This window comes from Cricetulus griseus, chromosome 6 (genome assembly GCF_003668045.3).
Source record: "Cricetulus griseus strain 17A/GY chromosome 6, alternate assembly CriGri-PICRH-1.0, whole genome shotgun sequence".
NCBI classification, from domain to species: domain Eukaryota; kingdom Metazoa; phylum Chordata; class Mammalia; order Rodentia; family Cricetidae; genus Cricetulus; species Cricetulus griseus.
Window position 1 is genome coordinate 48,315,043 of NC_048599.1, and position 22,010 is coordinate 48,337,052.

Sequence of the window (22,010 nt, forward strand, 5' to 3'; positions counted from 1 at the left end):
AACCCAGGGCTTCCTGAATGCCAGGCAAGCACTATACTCCTGAGCCTGTTTTGATGTGGAGTTCAGTGGCAGAAAACTCACTCAGAATGTGTGAGGCCCTTGAGTTCCACCTGCAGTACCATAAAATAAAACAAAAAGACTTAGGTTCCAGGTAAATCCCTGGGTTTTCAAAAAATAAGCTCAATGTCTTTATCTATACAATTATGACATGTATTCCCCCTAGAGCCATACCAAGTTTGAGGTTTGCCTGGGATACATGAGACCCTGACTCATAGGTTACACCATAATCTTTTGAAACATTTGTTTAATGTGTGTGCGTGTGAACTCACACTCTCACATGCATGTAAGACTTCAACAGACATTAGCTATTATTTCATTTATTTTTGAAATGTCTTTTCTCCTGCCCCTCTGAAAGATGAGTGATTAAATTACTGGGATGATCTTTGCCACTGCATTTCTATTATTGGTTGCCATGGCCTTTCCTCTCCTCATCCCTCTTCACGCTCTGATCCCTTACTCCTCCTCTTGCCACAGGAACCCTCAGATGTCCACATTTCCTGCAGCACAGAGTTAACATTAAGCAACTGTGGACTTCCTAGACCAATGGTTTCCTTCGCATGTAGTACCCAGTGCCTGCTTTGCCTCTCCCTCATTTCCAAGTATGAGACTTGAGACTGCCATGGAGTGGCTGAAATCACAGGGTGATGTCTGTCCCACATAGTTTCTAAAAAGGGAGAAAAGAAATTTAACCTTTATTTATTTATTTATTTATTTATTTATTTATATCTCTCTTGAAAGCATGTAGATGCTGCAGTATTGAATTGAGCCAATTCAACACTGATGATATTTCATATCTGGGCAGCATTTTTCTTATCAAGGAGAAAATCAATAGTGAGAAATAGTTATCTAAATAACATCTCATATGGATTTAGAACTAATATCTGGGAAGTGCAATCCTTTAGACTATTAAGGAAACATACTAATCATTTTATCCTTTGGTTGTACTTTCCTTTTGTTTTTTTTTCCCCCTGGTTTTTCAAGAAAAGGTTTCTCTGCGTAGCTTTGGAGGCTGTCCTGGAACTCGCTCTGTAGACCAAGCTGGCCTCAAACTCACAGAGATCCACCTGCCTCTGCCTCCAGAGTGCTGGGATTAAAGCCATGTACCACCACCATGCAGCAATAATCACCTTTTTTAAACTGTCAAAGCTGGTTGAGAGCTGTTCCTCAGGGGTCACTTGGACTTGAGTAGTACTTCTAGCTCTTCTAGCCTCCTTTTTACCAGTGGTTCCATTGATGTGAGGATAAGTCAAAGGCCTTGCTTGACTATGGCATCCCTTGGAAGCAGGGAGGAAGGTTTTCCTCTTTATTAACCCTCATCTTTGTAGTCTGGACACAGAACTCACTGGACGTCTCCATGGCCTCCTTGAACAAGAGAACAGTATAGTTCTCACAGTTACAGAACATTGTGAGAGATACCCCACAATCTCCTGGGACCTAGTTGACCTTGAAGGTCAAGGGAGAAAATAGTCTCTCTTTTAATCCCCCCCACACCACAAATGTACTGATGCTAAGTGTGATTATTGAACACCCAGAAGGCCAGGTACTCTTTTTTCCATTTTTTAAATTTGAATTAGAAACAAGATTGTTTTACATGTCACTCCTAATTCCCTCTCCCTCCCCTCCTCCCCTACCACCTCCCCCAACTAAAACCCTACCTATCACATAACTTTTCTGCTCCCTAGGGAGGGTGAAGGCCAAGTACACTTAACTGCTGTGTAATATCAGATGGAGCTTGGACAAAAATAAAACACTTAAATAAATTTTTGAGAAGGGTTGTTTTTTTGTTATTGCTGGTGGTGGTTTTTGTTGTTGTTTGTTTGTTTGTTTGTTTGTTTTTGTGGCTTTGGCTGTTCTGGAATTAAGTTTGTAGACCAACCAGGCTGGCCTGAAACTCAGAGATCCACCTGCCTCTGCCTCCCGAGTGCTGGTATTAAAGGTGTGTGCCACCACACCTGGCTCTACATTTTTGTTCTTTGATGCAGTCATTGTAATTGGGAGTAGATCAATAACTCCACTGATTTAAGCAGAAGTTTGACATCAATGTATTAGACTTTGACCTTTTACACACTTTATTTAATTTGTTCAGAACTTTGTGGTTGCACACACCTTTAACCCCAGCACTAGGGAGGTAGAGGCAGGAGGATCTCTAAGTTCAAGGCCAGCCTGGTCTACAGAGTGAGTTCCAGGACAGCCAGAGCTATACAGAGAAACCCTGCCTCAAGAAAATTGTTTTCCAGTTTTCTTTTCCATTCTGAAAAAAATTCAAGCATCATCTTCTATGATATAAAAACATTAACAAATCAGCAATCAAGCCTATGTGATATCATGTCAGCTCTAGCTTGGAAGATAGTGATATGTAATTCCATTTTAATAAAAGAAAAGTGAATCCACACTGCATACATGATAAATGACTATTACCTGTGCTCAGACTGCTAAACTATGGAGCATGGTTAATTCTCTGGTTAATCTTATAAAAAGCACAGGCAGTCTTTGTAACTACATAGTGATCTACTATAACTGCTTTTGGGGCTGGAGAGATGGCTAGGCATTAAAGGCTAGGCTCACAACCAAAAATACTATAACTGCTTTTGGTTTTGAGTGAGTATAAGTAGCAGATAGAACTGTATATTATAAGATAAATAATAGTCACAACACCTTTACTTTGTCTTTTTATCTATTTTTTTTTTTTTTTTGGTTTTTCGAGACATAGTTTCTCTGTGTAGCTTTGGAGCCTATCCTGGTACTCGCTCTGGAGACCAGGCTGGCCTCGAACTCACAGAGATCGCCTGCCTCTGCCTCCCGAGTGCTGGGATTAAAGGCGTGCACCACCAACGCCCGGCTAAATTTTTATTTAAATTATAAACAATCTTATTTTACATGTCAGTCCCAGTTCCCTCTCCCTCCCGTCTTCCTATGCCCCCCACCAACCCCCCATCCCATTTCCATCCACTCCCCAGGGAGGGTGAGGCCTCCCATGGAGAATCATCAAAGTCTGCCACATACTTTGACTGTCTTATTCTCTTTTCATCCTGTCACAGAATCAGGGAGCCAGCATGACTCAGGAAGGAAGTCTAGGAGGACAACTGAGACAAGCAGGCATGGTCTGATGTGGCAGGGCCATATTCCATCTCCAGAGCTAACTTCTCAGTGAGCTCAAACAGCACATGACAGTTCAGTGTAAATACAAAAGGCATTCGCCCCTCTATCAAACTGAATTCAGTAGTTTACACTGGACAGAAGACTTGCTTTTGAGTCTAGTGGCCACTGGCTGGACCTGTTGCACCTGTCCTCCCTAGAACTCGTATAGTTTGTCTAGATGAGTCTTGTCATCTCCTGGGCTGCACTTTGGGAACAGGGATTGATAAGGAACAGAAAATACTTTCCCTTTTGCAATGAGGATGTTTATCCTGTGCCGCTGAATATTGGAAGCATGTAACTTGCTTTTGTTTTGGAGGAGCTCACAGTTAAGAGATTACTTTGAGTCTCAGAAGATTTTTGGACTTTTTTTTTTTTTTTCGAGACAGGGTTTCTCTGTGCAGCTTTGGAGCCTATCCTGGCACTCGTTCTGGAGACCAGGCTGGCCTTGAACTCACAGAGATCCACCTGCCTCTGCTTCCCGAGTGCTGGGATTAAAGGCGTGTGCCACCAACGACCAGCAAGATTTTGGACTTTCAAATAGTGTTGGGACTATCAAAGTCTATGACAATTTTTGAAACTGAACTCAGTGTATTTTACACTATGAGATGGCCATGAGCCGATGGGGACAAGAAGTGGAGGAAGGGTTATGATTAAAAGTGATGTTTAGGTGTCAGGTTGACAAGGAGTGGACTTGTGATGGTTAATATTGTTTGTCAACTTACTAGGAACTAAAGTCACTGACGAGACAAGACTCTGGACATGCCTGTGAAAGTTATCTGTGTTAACTGAGGTGTTAACCATCTCATGGGCTTGGATCTCAGGATGAATAACACGGAGGTGGGATGAGCATCAGCGTGCTCTGCTTCTTGCTCCTTCCTGCTGCCACCACTTCTCCCCACTGGGATGAATGAACCCTATCTCCTGGGAGCCAAAATAAATCTGTCCATCTTTAAGCTGCTTTTGTTGTCACAATGATAAAAATAATTCAAGTCTGTTGGCCAGGCATGGTGGCACACACCTTTAATCCCAGAACTAAGGAAGCAAAGAGACAGGTGGATCTCTGTGAGTTTCAGGCCACCCTGATATACATAGCATGTTATAGGAGAGCTACAAGAAGAGATTGTCTCAGCAAAACATACATGCGGTTCTGATTTCACTTTTAGTGTAGCATTCAGTAAGTTATATAAGATATTCAACATTTTATTATAAAATAGACACTGGGTTTAATGATCAACTGTAAGTTACTTAGTAGGTTCTGAACAAATTAAGGTAGGTTAGGCTAGCTTATGGTATTTGGTGAATGAGTTATTTAAAAAATACTTTGAGCCAGACGTTGGTGGCGCACGCCTTTAATCCCAGCACTCGAGAGGGAGAGGTTAGGTGGATCTCTGTGAGTTTGAGACCAGCCTAGTCTACAAGAGCTAGTTCCAGGACAGCCTCCAAAGCCACAGAGAAACCCTGTCTCCAAACAAACAAACAAAAAAATACTTTGACAGTATTTTCAGTTTACAATCTGTTCATTGTAATGTGATTCTGTCATAAGTCAAGGAACATCTATATTTGATTAAGGTAGAATTTCCTGTCTGGAGGAAAGGGTATATAAGTGATGCTGGGGCAATTAGCTAAACTTTTGAGGGAGAAAATAAAGTTATCATTGGGCTAGAGAGATGGCTCAGTGGTGAAGAACCCTGGCTTCTCTTCTAGAGAACCCAGGTTCAATTCCCAGCACTCACATGGCAGCTCACAATTGTCTGTAACTCCTTCACACAGACGTATATGCCATCAAAACACCAATGTATTGGGGGCTGGAGAGATGGCTCAGAGTCGATCCTGAGTTCAATTCCCAGCAACCACATGGTGGCTCACAACCATCTATAGTAAGATCTGGTGCTCTCTTGTGGTATGTAGGCATACATGCAAGCAGAACACTGTACCTAATTTTAAAAATCTTAAAAAAAAACACCAATGTACATAAAACTAAAAAAAAAAATTTAAAAACATTAAAAAGGAAGTTATCAGCCAAGTAGTGGTAGCACACGCCTTTAATCCCAGCACTTGGGAGGCAGAGGCAGGCAGATCTCTGTGAGTTCGAGGCCAGCCTGGTCTCCAGAGCGACTACCAGGAGAAGTCTCCAAAGCTACACAGAGAAACCATGTCTCAAAAAACCAAACAAACAAAAAGAAAGTTATCATGTTCTATATTTTATGAAACTAAATTTGAGATAAATTACAGTAAGTAGAAAAGCACAGTAGCATGGGAAAAGATGCTGAGCGTATGCCTGTCATCCTAGGGTAGAAAAGACGTTTCAACACAAAGGCTTTCTGGGTGTGTGAGATATGGGCGTGGACCACTCACACAGCTCAGGGAGGTGCTATCAGAGGGCTAGCAGGTGTCTTCTTTTCCCGTCTGTGTCCCTTCTAGCTGTAATTTTGGAACTGGAATAACTGGATCTTGAGTGACCTTGGGAATGGAGGTCACAAAAAGTGGACCAGTGATATAAAGAGTGTCTTTGACAGGATCGACGGCCATTCTGGCTGTGGACCACCTATCAAGGAACTCTTTTTTTCAATTCTAGGGATTGGACCCAGAACCGTGTGCATACTTAACAAATGCTCTACCACTGAGCTACACCTCTAGCACATCACTGAATTTATATGCAGGAATTAAACTCTTGTTTAGTTGTGAGTATATATGTATCCCTGAAGCTGAAACTGGTCATGACTCACCAGCCCAGACCCAAATGAAGGATAACTGGTGTAAGCCACTGGCTTCAATTCTGACTTTTAGAGGCATCCAGGGGGCTTTAAAGAAGCCAACAAAGGGCTGGAGAGATGGCTCAGAGGTTAAGAGCACCGACTGCTCTTCCAGAGGTCCTGAGTTTAATTCCCAGCAACCATATGGTGGCTCACAACCATCCATTATGAGGTCCTGAGTTTAATTCCCAGCAACCACATGATGGCTCACAACCATCTGTTATGAGATCTGGTGCCCTCTTCTGGTGTGCAGATATACATGGAAGCAGAATGTTGTATACATAATTTTTTTTTTTTTAAAGAAGCCAACAAAACAAAAGCCTACAATGTCTAGTTTCTACCCCAAACCAAGTATTTAAAAATCTCTGGAAGCCCAGCCTAGGTTAAGAATTTTTAAAAGGCCTCTAATGTGCAACCTGAGTGTGAACTGGGTTAAGGTAATCTGAATGAACATCTTTCCCTCATTATTACCTTTCTTTCCAGTGAAAGAACAGGTCTGGTTCCACCTATGAGGCCCAAGAAATTTGATGAGAATGTTTCAGAGAAAGCTTTGGTATTTTCTTTGTGCTGCTTGTGAGAGGGGTGTGTGTGTGTGTGTGTGTGTAGGTAGGTAGGTAGGTAGGTAGGTATGTGCATGCTATGGCATGTGCAAAGGTCAGCAGACAATTCCCCAGAATTGGTTCTTGCCTTCTGCTCTGTTTTGAGGCAGGGTCTCTTGTGCCTCTGCTGCATATTCCAGGTTAACTGGTCCACAAGCTTCCAGATATTCTCCTGCCTATGTCCTTTCTCAGAAGTCCTGGGATTACAGATGGGTGCTAATGCCTTCTTTTTATGTGGATTCCAGGGATCTGAACTCAGGTCATTAAACTTTCACAGACAATGTTTTTACTCATTGAGCCATCTCCCAAGTCCCAAGCCTTGATATTTCAGATAAGAAAGAATACAAATGGCTGGAACTGTTCTTTTTTTTTTTTTTTTGAATTTAAGACTTTACTTTATTCAGCAAAATCATTTATTGACAGTGGGGAATGCCACTGTCAATTGAGCCATCTCCCAAGTCCCAAGCCTTGATATTTCAGATAAGAAAGAATACAAATGGCTGGAACTGTTCTTTTTTTTTTTTTTTGAATTTAAGACTTTACTTTATTCAGCAAAATCATTTATTGACAGTGGGGAATGCTGGTTTGATTTTGCCAATGAAAGAAACAAAAGTCTGACAGAGACCATACCGAAATGTGGGTACTTCTGTGGTGACCATCTGTTATCCTTACCTGTTATCAGGAACACCAAGAGACACAGTATCACAAGGACACTGCTGTAACAATACCACACAGGTCCAGCAAAACCCTGGGAATTTTGCAATGCAATTACCAACTTTTTCTTCTTTTATAAATGTATAAAAAACAAAAAGTCACCAAAACCAGCATTATGACTTAGTAAACAGAGTATAACCCCAAAGTCAGTGGTCAGTGGACACCTTACCAGACCAAGCTATTCACCAAGTGACCTGCACTTCAGCAGGCCATCAACCAGTATAGAATCCCATCAGGTGAAAAATACACCACTTCTACAAGACAGCAATGATCTGACGCAATGGAGGAAAAGCGGGAAAAATAAAGGGATTGCAGAGCATAGCCCCTATTAGAACAAGCTAACTGTCCAGACTTGCCAAATTAAAACAAACAAAAACAAAAAAATGACTTCAACATGAAGCTACAATACAAAGTTTTTTTCATATTTTTTTGTAAAAAGTTCAGAGTCTGCCATTCGATCCTGGGTTGTTAATGAGGAGGACAGTTTTGGCCTGGACATCTCCTTGCCCAGGATAATTTTTTGCTCTTCTTTTTGTTGGCATTGTCATTCTTGTTCTAGTTTCATCCTTTTCTCATGAATCTTTCTTTGTTCTTCAACAATTTTCAATTGTTCTTTGGAGGGTTTTGGGAACTGTTCTTTTATCCATTTCCTACATGTGAATGAAAAAATGACATCAGCTGCTATTCTATGACTATGAAACAAGGATGAAGGCATCACACAAACCACTGGAGCTCAGAGAGGAGATGACAGAGAGCCTGGATCATTACTCAGCAGCTAAATCAATTCCAGTAACTCTACTTTCAGAAGCAATGGGAGAGAAACCAATAGCTACCATGATTATTGAGTTTTCTGTTTACTGCATCAGAACACATTCAGAAGTGAAATACACATATGGATCTACAACCAAACTATCATGAACACACCACTCCATCTGAAATATGTACATGGATAGAGGTGCTTTGTGGGATGGCTGTATCCAGCATGTGTACAAAGGAAAGTATACAGGGATATACACAGCAATGTTGCCGACAACACCCCAATCAGAATTCATGCTAAGCATTTGCCTATTTAAGAAGGACTAATTAATTTAGTAAATTAACATTATAGCATACTATGCAGTGGAGCAAAAGAATTTTTTGTACGGCATAGTGGTGCCACATTTAATCCCAAGCAGATCTCTGAGTTAGAGGCCAGCCTGGTCTACAGACAGAGTCAGTTCCAGGACAGCCAGTTCCAGAGCTACACAGAGAAACCCTGTCTCAAAAAACAAAAACAAACAAAAAGAATGAATTTCTCAGGGGCTGGAGAGATGCCTCAGTGGTTAAGAGACCTGACTGTTCTTCCAGAGGTCCTGAGTTCAATTCCCAGCAACCACATGGTGGCTCACAACCACCTTAAATGAGATCTGGTGCCCTCTTCTGGCATGCAGGCAGAAGACTGTATACATAATAAAATCTTAAAAAAAAAAAGGGTTTCTCATTTTCTATGACATAGTGTCTTCTTAAATCCCTATGACATGTCAGATATTAGTGTTTCGAGAAAAGGGAAAATTATGTAACAATAAGCATAAAGAGTATGAAACTATTCTGAAACATACACTAAAACCAATACTATATTCTAATGTGTATACACATGAAAAAGCTTTGAAACAGCTAAATGCCTGTGGTTTGAGTGACAAGAAGCTTTGTCCTTATTTACTATTTCTATTTTTTAAAGAGAATTGTAATTCCAATTCCAGGGGATCTGACACCTTCACACCAATGCACATAAAATAATTTTTTTTTTCAAGACAGGGTATCTCTGTGTAGCTTTGGAGACTATCCTGGCACTCGCTCTGGAGACCACAGAACTCACAGAGATCCGCCTGCCTCTGTCTCCCGAGTGCTGGGTTTAAAGGCGTGTGCCACCAATGCCTGACAATAAATTATTTTTTAAAAAGATACTCAAGCTAGTTAAATATTATTTAGAGTAAGAAGAGGTAGATCTCCGAGCAGATGGGAGGAGGGGGTGGGGGAGTGAGAGGAGCAGGAGAAGAGGGAGGGGGAACTGGGATTGGAATGTAAAAAATAAATTAATAAAAAAAAAATAAGAGGTAGCTCTCAGTGAGTTTCAAGCCAGCCTGGTCTTCATAGTGAGTTCCAGTTCAGCCATGGTTATATAGTTAGACCCTGTGTAAAATATTAACACTCTTTGCGGTGATAGAATATTATTTTAAGGTATGTGACTTTTGTTTATGTTGCATTTGTTTAACTGTATGAAGCTGTGTGGTCCTAATAATGTCTGGTAGTCCTAATAAAGAGCTGAATGGCCAATAGCAAGACAGGAGCAAGGATAGGCAGGGCTGGCATACAGGACGATAAACAGAAAGGAGAAATGAGGAGGAAGAGCAACAAGAGAACAAGGGGAGGAAGATGTCAGGGGCCAACGACCAGCCACCCAGCCACCAGCCACCTGGCCACCAGTGAACCACGGAGTAAGAGTGAAAGTAAGATTTACACAAGAGACAGATAAAAGCCCAGAGGAAAAGGTAGATGGGTTAATTTAAGATAAGAAAAGCTGGCTAGACACAAGACAAGCTTAAGGGCCAGGCATTCATAAGTAATAATAAGCTTTCATGTGTAATTTACTTGGGAGCTGGGTGGCAGGGCCCCTCAAAAAGCCCAAAAAGAGTAAAAACACCATACAACTACACTTTGCCATATCTGACTTCCTGGAATGGCACATGGATTCTTTTCAGGAGGCCGTTCTGTCCTGGCTGGCACACTGCAACAAGGCTGACCATCAGTACTGTGATCTGTGTCCTCATCTGATGGGTCTCCAGCTTCACTGTTACTGACACCTGTTTGACTTGCTTCCTTGTGGAAACACGTTCCTCTTCTATCTTACACATTCAACAACTCCTATAAGTACTAATTTTTGAATAATTTATGACCTTTGATTCTTTTTGTACCTGACTATCAATTAGAACTTTTTGATTGCTTTTCACTTATCTCCCGATTCCATTTTGCCAGAAGCCTCAACTCCATGTACCTTTCTGGCAAGATGGCCTTTATAATTTTTTGGGTTTTTTTGTTCTATTGAAACACGGTCTATGCAGCCCTGGCTTTCCTGGAACTCACTCTGAAGACCAGGATGGCCCTGAACTCACAGAGATCTACCTGAAAATGGCACTTTTAAATGAACCCAAATGCTTGTTTTCTTGATGAAGCCACCTACAACTAAGTGAAGATAATTTCCATTATCACCAGGCTCAACAGTATTGTTCATGATTCTCTATCTTTTCTCTCAGGTTTAGGCCTTGCACCAACCCTACTTCTCATTACCCATCATGTGTGTCTCTTCACATGATTTCTCTCCTGATTTTCAGTTGACGTGGACATTCTTACCTGCACAGCATCGCAGCCACTATGCTGCGATCCCGTTGGTCAGTGGGACTGTCCGGTCCTTCAACTGCTTCAGATGCTGGTCTGGTCATTAACCGATGATGACTCCCTCCTTCTCTGAGAGATGTCCTTGGCCTATGTTATGCTGGAGCAAAGCGGGTTAGGAAGCCTTGCCTCAAATCAGAAAAATCTCGAGACATTATTCACACTTCAGAGCTCCCCAGGGAACCAGACTGGGGGAAAACTCCAGCTGAGGCTGCATCTTGCAGAACTCCTCCTGCCCCTTTCCCATATTGATACATTTCTCCTGAGAACACCCCTCCAGCCAGCCACTTTAACAACCCCCCTTCATCTTCGATTCTGGGGAAGCAGACACCACTTTTGCTTATAACCTACCTTATTCTACATTGAGTATAGTCACTTCTGTAAAATCCAGTTTATCCCACTTATCAGGAGTTCTACTTTTTCCAAAAACCTCCCAAACTGCATCTTCAAGGAATCACTCCTTTGATTGCTCATGGTTGTAAAGGGAAAAGAAGGAACAGGTCTTAACAGAGAAGAAATTTTGAACCCTTTGTGTGCCCAGGACTTCTTTGGAAGAACACTGAAACTCATGGATCACATCTTAGAGAAGGTCTTTTAAATGGATAAAATAATTCAGATTACAAAGGAAACTCATTATGTTCGTATATGATAATAAGAAAACTAACTTGGAATTGATGCGATGGCTCACTGGGTAAATATGCCTGCTGCCAAGCCTTATGACTTGAGCTCAACTCTTGAAATCTATATGGTGGCAGGAGAGTACCAATTCTGTTGGCCTCTGTTCTTTCACTGATACAAGTGCCCTGTGGTGCTCCCTTCACTCTAAATAAATAAAAAGCTAATTTGTAATAGAGCTGCATATATATCACGTCAATCCATTGAAAAACATGATCTATTTCGAGACAGGGGTTTCTCTGGCTGTCCTGGAACTAACTAGCTTTGCAGGCGAGGCTGGCCTCGAACTCGAGAGATTCGCCTTCCTCTGCCTCCCAGATGTGTGCCACCACGCCCAGCTAAGAATAAATGATATTTTAAGATATGCATCACAAATGAAATGTGTCGTGCAATATTTATATTAGCGACGAAGTTCAAGCCTATAACAACTGGTTAGAGCAAAGAATAAGATCCTGTAGTAAAAAAACAAAACAAACCCCTCAAAACACAGAGACTTGATAAATACCCGGTAACTGGATTAGGAGAAAACAAGCACATCTATCATAATATAACAGAAACATTCACAGACGCCTTAGGATTCTCAACTTGTTAATCGCACGTCTTCGCTGGATAAATAGCCATATACTTTTTTAGTATTGAAGTTTCAAAAGAAATAAAATCTGACAACTGAAGACAGACAAACCGGTTGTGTGTCCCGTGACGCTACGTTACTAAACAGAAGGACAGAGTTAAATGAATCTGCACAACCTTCCGACTGGTAGAGGGCAAATAACCGTCAAGCAGGACCGAGCCGAAAGGAAGTCCAGCTCCCACCGTCGCGCTCGCTTCCGGCGTCACTTCCCGCGCGACTCCCTCTGTAGAAGATGGCAGCGCTGAGCAATGTCCGCTGGCTGACCCGAGTGAGGCCCGGGACGTTTTGGGCAGAGGGTGGGCGGGAGAGCAGAGGGTTTGTCCGGAGTTTCCAAAAGGTAAGGCCGGCGCGGTGTAAGGGGCCTGGGTGTCCCAGATCTAACCTTATGTCTGTCGCAGGCGGTGGTCGCCGCTCGGAACCCCGGGGCTTGGAGAGGTCTCCGAACATCGGCTGCGGCTCACGCCGCTTCACAGACCCAGGTACGCTCGAGTCCGGCTTCGCCCTCGCCCATCCTTGTCGCCTCCTTGTCCGCTCCCCTGGGTTTCCGCTCTCCACCTGTCTCCCTCTGACTCCTGCTTCTGCCCCTGCTCCATCTCCGCTGGTCCCACTCACAGGCAGAAGATGTGAAGGTTGAGGGTGCCTTTCCTGTGACCATGTTGCCGGGAGACGGCGTGGGGCCGGAGCTCATGCATGCTGTCAAGGAAGTGTTCAAGGTGAGCGAGTAGCCTGTGGTGGGGGATGGGTGGTCCAGCTGCCAGACCTGACCTGGCCCTGTGCTTGGACTGATTGATACCTGAAGGCTGCTGCTGTCCCAGTGGAATTCAAGGAGCACCGCCTGAGCGAGGTGCAGAATATGGCTTCTGAGGAGAAGTTGGAGCAGCTGCTGAGTTCCATGAAGGAGAACAAAGTTGCCATCATTGGTTTGTATGCCTCTGTCATTTAAAGTCAAATGAGCAGTGTTCATAAGCCTCTCTCTCTCTGGCGTGTATATATCAGCTACCCAGACGGCCCTCTACTGATACTTGGGAATTTGTTTCTTATGGGAAGGGAGGTCAGCGAAGTTGCAAGGGTTTGGGGCCTGCTCAGGCTGTTGTCACTGTGGTCAGACCCTGTTAGCTGTGCCAGCAGTGTCCATTCTAACCGTCCCCTTTCTATTGCCTTCTTCTTCTTCTGTTTTATTCCCCTTATTGGATTCTTTTGGCTTCTAGATTTTCCCACATAGGCCATTTTCCAAATCTATTTTCTTGAACAGCCTGACTACCAGGGTCAGCTTTTGCAGAGGAAAGTCGGTTCGGTTCTTTCTGATCAGGCCCCTGGCTTTCCTGTTTTCCTTTCCACGACCTGTTCTGTGCTTTGCTCACAGTCAGCTGTGCTAGTTGTCGAATATATATATTCTGCCTTGACTTACGCTCTTCCCTCTACCCAAAATGTTTTTTTTTCCTCTGATGTCATCTATCAGAATAGCCACTCATATTCATTTTCTATGATTGCCATTGGATAGTACAATTTTTGTGGTGGCTGTAAATAGTATAAATGTACTCTCAGTTCTGAGGCTCTCTCTCTCTCTCTCTGATTTACCATTAGGATTTAGCCCTGCCCCCAATCCAGGACAATTTTATCTCAAGGCGCCTAATTCGATCTGAAAAAAAGTGTTTCTCCAAATAAGATAACATTTATAGCCTCCCACCACCCCAATAAATCATGTTTATGGTTTCTTGGTGTAAGGGCATGGGCCTGTCGGTTTGGGGATCACTGTTCAGCCCACTGTATTCACTTTTTTTTTGGTTTTTATTTGTTTTTGACCACTGTACTCACTTAACCAAGGAACTGACTATAGTGCCAGCTTTTCTGTAACATTCCTATTATCAGAGAGGATTCTTCCTCTGTGCTCCTATGCTTATTGTTAATATCATTGCTTACTTACTTGTGTTCTCCAATGTATTGTTTGCTTGTTGAGGGCAGGGGTTGTATGGTTTTGATTGCTATTCCTATTGCCTTACATTTTCAGTGAGTAGTAGCTGAGAAAATATAACATCAGTAGACACAGGAACATAAGGAAAGCCACTGATTCCCCATATAAAGTCAGTAGACACAGGAACATAAGGAAAGCCACTGATCCCCTAACGTTGCTTTTAAGCTTGTTATTAAACCCAGGTTCTTTGATTAAAAACAAGTGGTTCTTAGGTCATTTCGAAATTTCAACATAAATAAAAATTACTAAAACTAAAGTATTACAGTTTTTCTCATTTTAATTACATTATTCATTCTCCTTGGTTCTTGCTAGGGGCAATAAATAGAGGGTGAGGTATTTGGGGGTGGGAGATAGGAGACTAGGTTGCATGAAGTCAATGGGAGATTGGACCCTGGTCTCTGCTTGACCTTTGTCTAACCCTACTTCCCCCGCACTTTGTTTCCACAGGAAAGATCCATACCCCAATGGAGTATAAGGGCGAATTAGCTTCCTATGATATGCAGCTGAGGTAGGTGGATGGGTAGGCTTGGGTCAAAAGGGTACTGGGCACCTGGGACAGAGCTGATGGCAGTCTACCCTCAGGCGTAAATTGGACTTGTTTGCCAATGTAGTCCATGTGAAGTCACTTCCTGGGTACATGACTCGTCATAACAATCTAGACCTGGTAATCATTCGCGAACAGACAGAAGGGGAATATAGCTCTCTGGAACATGAGGTAAGGCCCAGTAACTGGGGAGGACAAGGAAAGAGGGAGGCGAGAGGTAGCAGCCTCCTTGGCTGCTTTCCAAACATTACCAGTCATTTCTGTCTTACCCAGAGTGCAAAGGGGGTCATTGAGTGTCTGAAGATTGTCACTCGAACCAAGTCTCAGAGAATTGCAAAGTTTGCCTTTGACTATGCCACCAAAAAAGGGCGGAGCAAGGTCACAGCTGTCCATAAGGCCAATATCATGTAAGGCATGGCTTTTTTGGGTTGGGTTCCTGGAGAGGTATCCCTTGAACTCTCAACTGATTTCTGTCTCTTTGATCCGTGAACAGGAAACTTGGGGATGGGTTGTTCTTGCAGTGCTGTGAGGAAGTTGCTGAACTGTACCCCAAAATCAAATTTGAGACAATGATCATAGATAATTGCTGCATGCAGGTGAGGTCCTTTGCGAGTTCCCAGAGGGAGGGTGGGGAGTGGAAATCTGTTTTGTTGTTGGAACTTTTCTCTTCATTCCCATAATCTCACCCCTAGCTGGTACAGAATCCTTACCAGTTTGATGTGCTTGTGATGCCCAATCTTTATGGGAACATTATTGACAATCTGGCTGCTGGCCTTGTTGGAGGAGCTGGTGTGGTCCCTGGTGAGAGCTACAGTGCAGAGTATGCAGTTTTTGAGACGGTGAGCAAGATTATTTTTCCCGTGGGATTGGTGGTGCACATCTTTTATCTTAGCACTCAGGAGGCAGAGGCATGTGGATTTCTAAGTGAACTCAAGGCCAGCCTGATCTATATAGGTCCAGGATAGCCAGAAGTAAGATATATAGTAAGACCCTGTCTCAAAAACCCAAACCAGCTGGGTGGTGGTGGATGCCTTTATCCCCAGTACTTGGAGGCAGAGGCAGGTGGATGTATGTTCACGGCCAGCCTGGTCCAGGACAGAGAAACCCTGTCTTAAAAAATAAAACAAAAACCCCTCAAACCATCAATGAAAAAAGGAATGTTTTCTGTTGGTTATCTGTACCCAGCCTTCTCTCACCTCAGGTAGCTGTGTTTGTAAATGACCATGGCTGCCTCCTCTCCCACTCCCTACACCTCTTAGTCACCTTGGCCTGCCCTCCTCCTGTGCTATGCCTTTTGCAGACCTTCACCTTCTCAGGTGCCTGTCTCCTTCATGTGATTCTGCTCTGCTTTTTCCCACAGGGTGCTCGGCACCCATTTGCCCAGGCAGTGGGCAGAAATATAGCCAATCCCACGGCCATGCTGTTGTCAGCTTCCAACATGCTTCGGCATCTCAAGTAGGTTATAGGAAGCTGAAATGGGGTGAAGGGTGGGTGTTGGAAGGGGACGAGCAAGAGGGAGAATAGGGTGGGGGTGTTCTAGTTGGATTCTGAGTTCCTCCTGTCTGTGTTGACAGTCTTGAATACCACTCCAACATGATTGCAGACGCAGTGAAGAAGGTGATTAAAGTTGGCAAGGTGAGTTCAAAAAAGTTTCAAAGGCTAATAAGCACATTTAATGGGGAACTTGTGAGGGGCACTTTTCCTCCAGGTCCCCACAATACCTGCTGTCATATCATAGTTATTCTTCACCTTCCTTCCTTGGCTATTTCATCCTCTTGGTTTTCTTTGCCTTAGTTCCATCTGCTGTTCCTTTTCCTGCACCATCCATTGCCTTTCTTGGGCATCTGTCCAGGGGGAGGATAGCAGGCAGGATTACATACCTGTCTTTCTTCCCTCCTGGTCTTTTCCTGAAAGGTAACCTCATCCTTTGGTATTCATTTTCCCATCCCTCTGACTGCTTAAGAGTGAGCAGGCCCCTGTTCCTCCTTCCATTCTTGCCACATTCATTCTATCTTTTCTTGGTCTCCATCTTATGCCCATATTGCCCCATCTTCTTCATGGGCTCTCTTTTCTTCCCCACGGCTATTGCTGGTGGTGGCTGTAGGTACGGACTCGAGACATGGGCGGCTACAGCACAACAACTGATTTCATCCAGTCTGTCATCAGCCATCTGCACCCCCATGGGGGCTAGAGCCCTCACTCCCTCCAACTCCAAAGGACCATGCTACCTACACATCCCTTCAGTACAATGGACCAAGGAAGAAAACATCTAACAGTAGACCCTAATTGCTTTTCTGGCAGAGGCTAGGTTATCCTGGGGGCTGGTGGTATAGGGTACCTGCACAAGGTGGGTGTTTGGGACTGGATCCAGACCACAGGATGATGACAGCTTTTTCCTACAGGTTCGAACCTCAGATATGGGTGGTTATGCCACTTGTCATGACTTCACTGAAGCTGTTATTGCTGCCCTGTCATAAGTCTTACAATGTGCACATGTAAAATATCCAATAAAACAAACATACAAACTATGTTTTTTGTGTTTTTATTGGGGTTTATCATGGGTAGGAACTGTTACCTTAAGGTATGCCCCTCCCACAAAGCATGTCCATTCTAATCCTCCTGGGATGCCTTCTGGGACTTTTTCTTTTTCTTTGTATTCTTTGTATAGCTAACGGAAGGGGCAGGTTCAGGTTCATCAGTAAATTTCCTTTTCTTCTTGGGGATGATGGGGCTTGCTGCCTCTTCTGGGTCACTGACCATTTCCTCTTTAGGCGAGGATTTCTTCCTTTTGGGAACACTTACACTGCAAGTAGCCACCTCTTCAGAATCACTGGGCAACTCCTCCTTGGGAAAAGCTTTCTTTTTCTTACTTTTAGGCAAAGAGACAGGTGGATCTTCCATTCCATTTTCCTGTGGAGCCTCCTGGGGTTTTAGCTTTTTCTTCTTCTTAGGTTTTTCATTTATCTCCATCTCCTGAAGGGGAATAAGACATGAAACATGTTGCTTGTACAGGTCAACTGCCACAGTTCCCATCAGACTCCAGGCAGAAGAACAAAACAACCTAGTGCTTCTGATGACTTAGTTTCATGGGCACTTTGGTAATCTAGTCTTCAAAGCTACTGTACTCCCAGTTGGAGAACTCCCAGTTGGAGAACAATGTGGATTTTCTTGGCCCTCTTAAACCCTAGAGGAAATCCCTGTATGTTGGTCAGAATAGACATCATGCAGAGCTCCCAGGAAACCTTGAAATCGAAACACTTAGCTCAAGATGAAAACCCTGGCGGGGCCAAGTTTAGACTGTTACTTTGGCGACTTTCCTGCCCCCACCCCCCATTATCATGAGACACTATCACCTCTAGACAAAGAACAGGGAGAGCAGGAATTCACACTACCCCCGGTTGAGGACTCCTGGGAGGCAGCCGAGGACAGAGCACACTTGCCCAAGGAATGAGCCATGTGCTACAACCAGCATTCTGGGCTCTTGGTCAAGTTCTCTCAGCACCTATCTCCTCCCTATAGGATCAAGAGGTAGTTTTAGTCCAAAAAGCCCAAGCTCCAGACCTTGGTTTGATCCTTTGTTCTACTGTTGAAGTCCTATACAACCTAGGACACACATAGGACTGACCTCACACTCTTCTGGAGTGCTACTGTTTTCTGAAGATGCCAGGGCCAATGCAGCCAGTCGCTTCTTTTCCTTCTTCAAGCGTTTCTTCTCCTGTTTTTCCAGCTTCCTGGTAATTTCAGCAGCCGCTTCCTCTGCCTGGCAAAAAGGATAGTACTGAAAACCTGGAAGACCCTGGCTTGCCACTATACTCCTACTAGTTTTGCTGGATCAGGCTCATTAAATCAGTTTTCTTGCCTCCATCTTAAGTTCAGGCCAAGACAGTTCATCACCTCCAACAGCCAACTATGGAATTCAGCTACCCCAGTAAAGTCCACTGACCTGAACCATAGCTTCCTTCATGACATCCAGGTTCTTCCGTGGGATCTCTCCAGTCTCATAGAAAGACAGCCGCTCCTCAACTTGTTCTCGCAGTTTCTCCCCAAATACACTTGTGGGCACCTCTAGATGCACATGTATGCATAAACAAAGGCCATTATAACCCTTGAAATTACAAAGTACTCTCTAGTCCCTCTACCCTCAGCTTCACTCAGACCCAAAGTGTCAACACTCACTATGTGAACTCTGTTGACGAAAAATATTACCATCATTGTAGAAGCTGCCAGTCTGCTTCCCCTCCCTTGCAACCCCTTCAAATGCCAACTTCCTCATCCATACCAGAGAAGCAATCAATTCTTGAGGCAATACTGCATTTGTTTGCTAGATATCGGGAGATGCGGCCTTTGTTCTTTGCAGCTGCTCGACCGATGAAGGTGGAATGGAAAATGAGTCCATATTTTGGTGTATTGCCCCTTGTCTTCAGGGCTCTGTGGGAATGTTCAGTCAACAGTTTAGAAGATCTGACCCAACTGTCCAAGTTCCCCTTGCCCCACAATTTCACACCAGGCTTGGCTGGACTTTCTACCTCAACACACGCCAACCCAGTTCCCAGAGGCAGAGGGAAGGCATCCAATGTCGCTGACCTGGAAACTTGGTCCCTTTTTGCTGGGCCCTGGGAATCACTCAGACACCAGGACTGGCCATCACCCCCATAGCAGAGGCCTGTATAGGTCAGGGAGTCCTGGTCAGCCATCACTGTAATCCCCAAACAAAGCAGCGGGCACCAGAAGTAGCACCTGACATGGGCAGGCACCCTCACTGGTACCTGAACAGGGCCTTTTCAGCCCCAAGGATCTGTACTGTGGATGCTGGGTACTTGGCCAGGTTGGTGAGGCTGCCAGCATGAGCAATGAGACGTGCACCTACCTGGAGAAAGATCCAAGGAAGAAGCCAGGTGAGTAGGGGGGAACTTGACTTATCAGTTTCACCCCTATTTTCCTCCCCACCATGCAACAACTAGGGACAACATGGTAGCCAGAAGTATAGCGGTACAGTATGCTAACATTTTTACTCCCCCATTTGTAGTCCCATAACGCACCGCTTCCCCAATTAAGGCTGACAGGCTGGGGGCTACTTGGCTCATCTTGGAGCGAAGGTAAGTGTGTAGGCTCTGGCGATACTCTGACAAAGACACCACACGACTGGAGAAGCTCTCGATGTTTATCAAGTCGATAGCAGATATGTCCATGCCTAGGAAACACCTAGTGTGAACAGGGGGACCAAATACTCAAGGAGTCTCGTACCTTATGCAGGTTGCCAGGCTCTGCACTGACCCATGGAGGACCGAGAGGCATCCAAAATGGCCTTAGCCTTGGCCCCATCCATAGTCAACTCTTCCAGCTTCTCCAGCTTTTCCTCATTCAATTCCCTGCGGTTTCCAATGAATTGAGCCAGGCGACAGTAGGTGGCATTGTCATTGATGATCTTCACCAGCTCTGGAAAGTGGTACCCATACCACTCCCTGCAGAGTTACAATCATTCCCTTACCCAGTTTGCCAAACCTCAAATAAACCAGATCCCAAGTCTCCCTCAAATCCATGTCTCCCCATTCACAATTCAGACCAGGCACAATGGCCTAGGCTGAGGTGTACATGGGGTAGGTTTACTCTGCCTCCTCTTTCTATACAGTCAGTGTTAAGAACACAGCCTGTGGTAAGCACAAGGAGGCCTGGCTTTAGCCCATGATTATACCCGCAGGAATTGTCAACCCTGCTTGACCCTTGTTAAGTTTATAATAGCTAAACCACAGGCCAAAGAGCCCAGTGTTTGGTAGCCCATGCACTGCATCTTACCTGACACGCATTGAGAAGGTATTGATATCTTTATCCAGTTGGTCCAGAAGGCTTATGGACTGGATGATCATGTTGTCCACCCGGTTCACATTAAATTTCACTTTGGCCCGAGAATAGCTGTGTCCCAACCCTAGCTGGGCTTTACACGCAGACAGGTCTGTTAGACCCTTCACCAGATTATGGAAGTGCAGACGAACTCCTAAAAGGCGGGACTATGAATAAAACACGTGGCCACGGAATAGCCAAGATAACCATCTACCTCTTGTCTCCCTCTTCTGGCCTCTGTGGGCACTGCACTTACATGGTGCACGCAGTAAGTGCAAGCACTAACACATAAAATCTTAGCAGCTTCGGAACAGGAGGACTATCTTACCTCGAAGGATCTCAGCTATCACACCTCCAGTCTGGCAGTTGTACCCCAACTCCTCTTGTATTGCAGCACCAATCTTGGGGTCTCCAACCCCCAGCAATACTTTCTTTTTTTTAGACGGCAGGTATGTCTCCAGGAGCAGACGGAGGTCCTCATGAACAACACCTTGGGACAAAGAACACTTTACCTGTAAGACTCCACCTCCACATCGGATCACGAAAGAACACCCACCCCTCCAGGCATTGCTCAGAAACATGGAGACATCAGTGATCACACTCAGTGGATTGACAGATTTTTCAAGTCATCAGTGCAAAGCCTGGCTTCACCACGGTGGCACAACTGTGAAGCAGTGAGCTCCTACTGTCATCTTGTAGGTCCCAATACCTAGCATGCATCACGTGCTCAGCAAAATCATCTTAGAACACCGTCGCTTAGAATCACTCGTCGCTGAGCGACTAACTCACCTTCAGACACGGCATTGGCATTTTCCAAGGCAACCTGGGATGAAGAAAACGGACAGAAGGCGACCAGACGAACGACATTGTGGAATTTGCCAAGGTTAAGTACACACTCCTCCACCTGTGGAGAGGAGGAATGAATGGGCTTTCTTTGAATTTGGCCTCCACAGCGCAGTAAACCAGGAACCAGCTGTAATATTCATGGGAACACTGGTGCCTAAGCTCCACATCCCGATTCTACTTTAATTCTCAAGATTTGAGGTGTTTATCTCCACTCTCTAAGGAGATTATACAGATACGCATTAATTAAAAATCTCGTTCCTGAGCTTTCACCCCCCCCTCTGCCGGTGCGGTCGGCCACGTGGGAACACGCGGTGCATGATGGGGTTCGGCGGCCTTAGGGGCTGCATTGCAGCACCCCGAGCCCACCGATCCCACCCACCTGCGGTAGCAGCAGGCTGATTTCCTCCACTTCCTTCAGGGCCAACAGCGCGTAGCCGACCGCATGCTCGAACAGCACGTGCAGCACAACCTGAAACGGGAACCGGCGCGCGGCCATCAGTCAAGCTACCGAGTCCCGCCGGCCGCTCTTAGAGCAGGTCCTGGCCCATACTCCGAACCCGAATCCGAACGCACACCCAGACCCGCACCGAGGCCTTCTCGTCACTAATAACCCACAACCACTCCTCACCATGGCGCCTGCTCCGTGCCCAGCTCGCAATGCGGCTAGCGCGCTCTGGCGCGCGGAACTAGACTGCGGAGACCACGCCCTCCCCTCCTTGGCCAATCAGAGGCTGAGGACGGAACCATTTTCATGTCTTCGGAGGGGTTCGCGGGTGTGGTATCGTCCGCCGGGCGCGCTAGACTGCAGCGG

The 22,010-nt window shown here is 44.8% G+C and overlaps 2 protein-coding genes, 1 long non-coding RNA gene and 5 other non-coding genes across 15 annotated transcripts; 1 reads left to right on the forward strand and 7 right to left on the reverse strand.

Annotated features, from left to right (window-relative positions):
• Positions 1-7,062: 7,062 nt before the first annotated feature.
• LOC103163425 lies at positions 7,063-12,194 on the reverse strand. Of its 6 annotated transcripts, none has more exons than XR_004770438.1 (4): positions 12,116-12,194; positions 11,045-11,515; positions 10,652-10,793; positions 7,063-7,914 (listed from the first exon to the last, which is right to left on the reverse strand). It is a non-coding gene; the product is annotated as an uncharacterized LOC103163425 (long non-coding RNA). The 6 variants fall into 6 exon arrangements; XR_003486524.2 differs by having other exon boundaries at positions 11,874-12,145; XR_004770439.1 differs by having other exon boundaries at positions 11,045-11,153; positions 11,359-12,131.
• Positions 12,162-17,043, forward strand: Idh3b (isocitrate dehydrogenase (NAD(+)) 3 non-catalytic subunit beta). Of its 2 annotated transcripts, none has more exons than XM_027421815.2 (12): positions 12,162-12,267; positions 12,398-12,478; positions 12,614-12,712; positions 12,799-12,919; positions 14,419-14,479; positions 14,554-14,686; positions 14,789-14,922; positions 15,009-15,111; positions 15,208-15,354; positions 15,876-15,970; positions 16,090-16,150; positions 16,918-17,043. In XM_027421815.2, exons 1-12 carry the CDS (start codon positions 12,232-12,234, stop codon positions 16,990-16,992), a joined length of 1,146 nt encoding a protein of 381 aa, XP_027277616.1. In that variant the 5' UTR covers positions 12,162-12,231; the 3' UTR covers positions 16,993-17,043. The 2 variants fall into 2 exon arrangements, with proteins under 2 accessions (XP_027277616.1, XP_027277615.1); XM_027421814.2 differs by having other exon boundaries at positions 12,164-12,267; positions 16,620-17,043.
• Positions 17,042-21,953, reverse strand: Nop56 (NOP56 ribonucleoprotein). Of its 2 annotated transcripts, XR_004770437.1 has the most exons (13): positions 21,828-21,953; positions 21,579-21,668; positions 21,143-21,257; positions 20,682-20,843; positions 20,309-20,507; positions 19,790-19,977; positions 19,555-19,706; positions 19,282-19,382; positions 18,795-18,943; positions 18,459-18,580; positions 18,141-18,275; positions 17,908-18,028; positions 17,350-17,488 (listed from the first exon to the last, which is right to left on the reverse strand). XR_004770437.1 is itself a non-coding variant. In XM_027421812.2 (12 exons), exons 1-12 carry the CDS (start codon positions 21,828-21,830, stop codon positions 17,126-17,128), a joined length of 1,779 nt encoding a protein of 592 aa, XP_027277613.1. In that variant the 5' UTR covers positions 21,831-21,953; the 3' UTR covers positions 17,042-17,125. The 2 variants fall into 2 exon arrangements, 1 of the variants encoding a protein (XP_027277613.1); XM_027421812.2 differs by lacking the exon at positions 17,908-18,028 and having other exon boundaries at positions 17,042-17,488.
• LOC113836457 lies at positions 18,345-18,414 on the reverse strand. Its single transcript, XR_003486680.1, has one exon. It is a non-coding gene; the product is annotated as a small nucleolar RNA SNORD57 (small nucleolar RNA).
• On the reverse strand, positions 18,663-18,732 carry LOC113836458. Its single transcript, XR_003486681.1, has one exon. It is a non-coding gene; the product is annotated as a small nucleolar RNA SNORD56 (small nucleolar RNA).
• Positions 19,134-19,219, reverse strand: LOC113836438. The gene has a single exon (XR_003486644.1). It is a non-coding gene; the product is annotated as a small nucleolar RNA SNORD86 (small nucleolar RNA).
• LOC113836434 lies at positions 20,052-20,185 on the reverse strand. The gene has a single exon (XR_003486639.1). It is a non-coding gene; the product is annotated as a small nucleolar RNA SNORA51 (small nucleolar RNA).
• On the reverse strand, positions 20,921-20,991 carry LOC113836439. The gene has a single exon (XR_003486646.1). It is a non-coding gene; the product is annotated as a small nucleolar RNA SNORD110 (small nucleolar RNA).
• Positions 21,954-22,010: the final 57 nt, after the last annotated feature.

Bases quoted from the DNA above. Each gene is read 5' to 3' on its own strand.
- Idh3b (XM_027421814.2), top strand. From the start codon at position 12,232: ATGGCAGCGCTGAGCAATGTCCGCTGGCTGACCCGA. The intron at 12,713-12,798 runs GTGAGCGAGTAG...TGATACCTGAAG, and splicing joins CTGTCAAGGAAGTGTTCAAG to GCTGCTGCTGTCCCAGTGGA. The intron at 14,480-14,553 runs GTAGGTGGATGG...GTCTACCCTCAG, and splicing joins TCCTATGATATGCAGCTGAG to GCGTAAATTGGACTTGTTTG.
- Nop56 (XM_027421812.2), bottom strand. The intron at 18,581-18,794 runs GTATGGATGAGG...ATGTGCATCTAG, and splicing joins AAGAATTGATTGCTTCTCTG to AGGTGCCCACAAGTGTATTT. The intron at 18,276-18,458 runs GTCAGTGGACTT...CCTTTTTGCCAG, and splicing joins TGAAGGAAGCTATGGTTCAG to GCAGAGGAAGCGGCTGCTGA.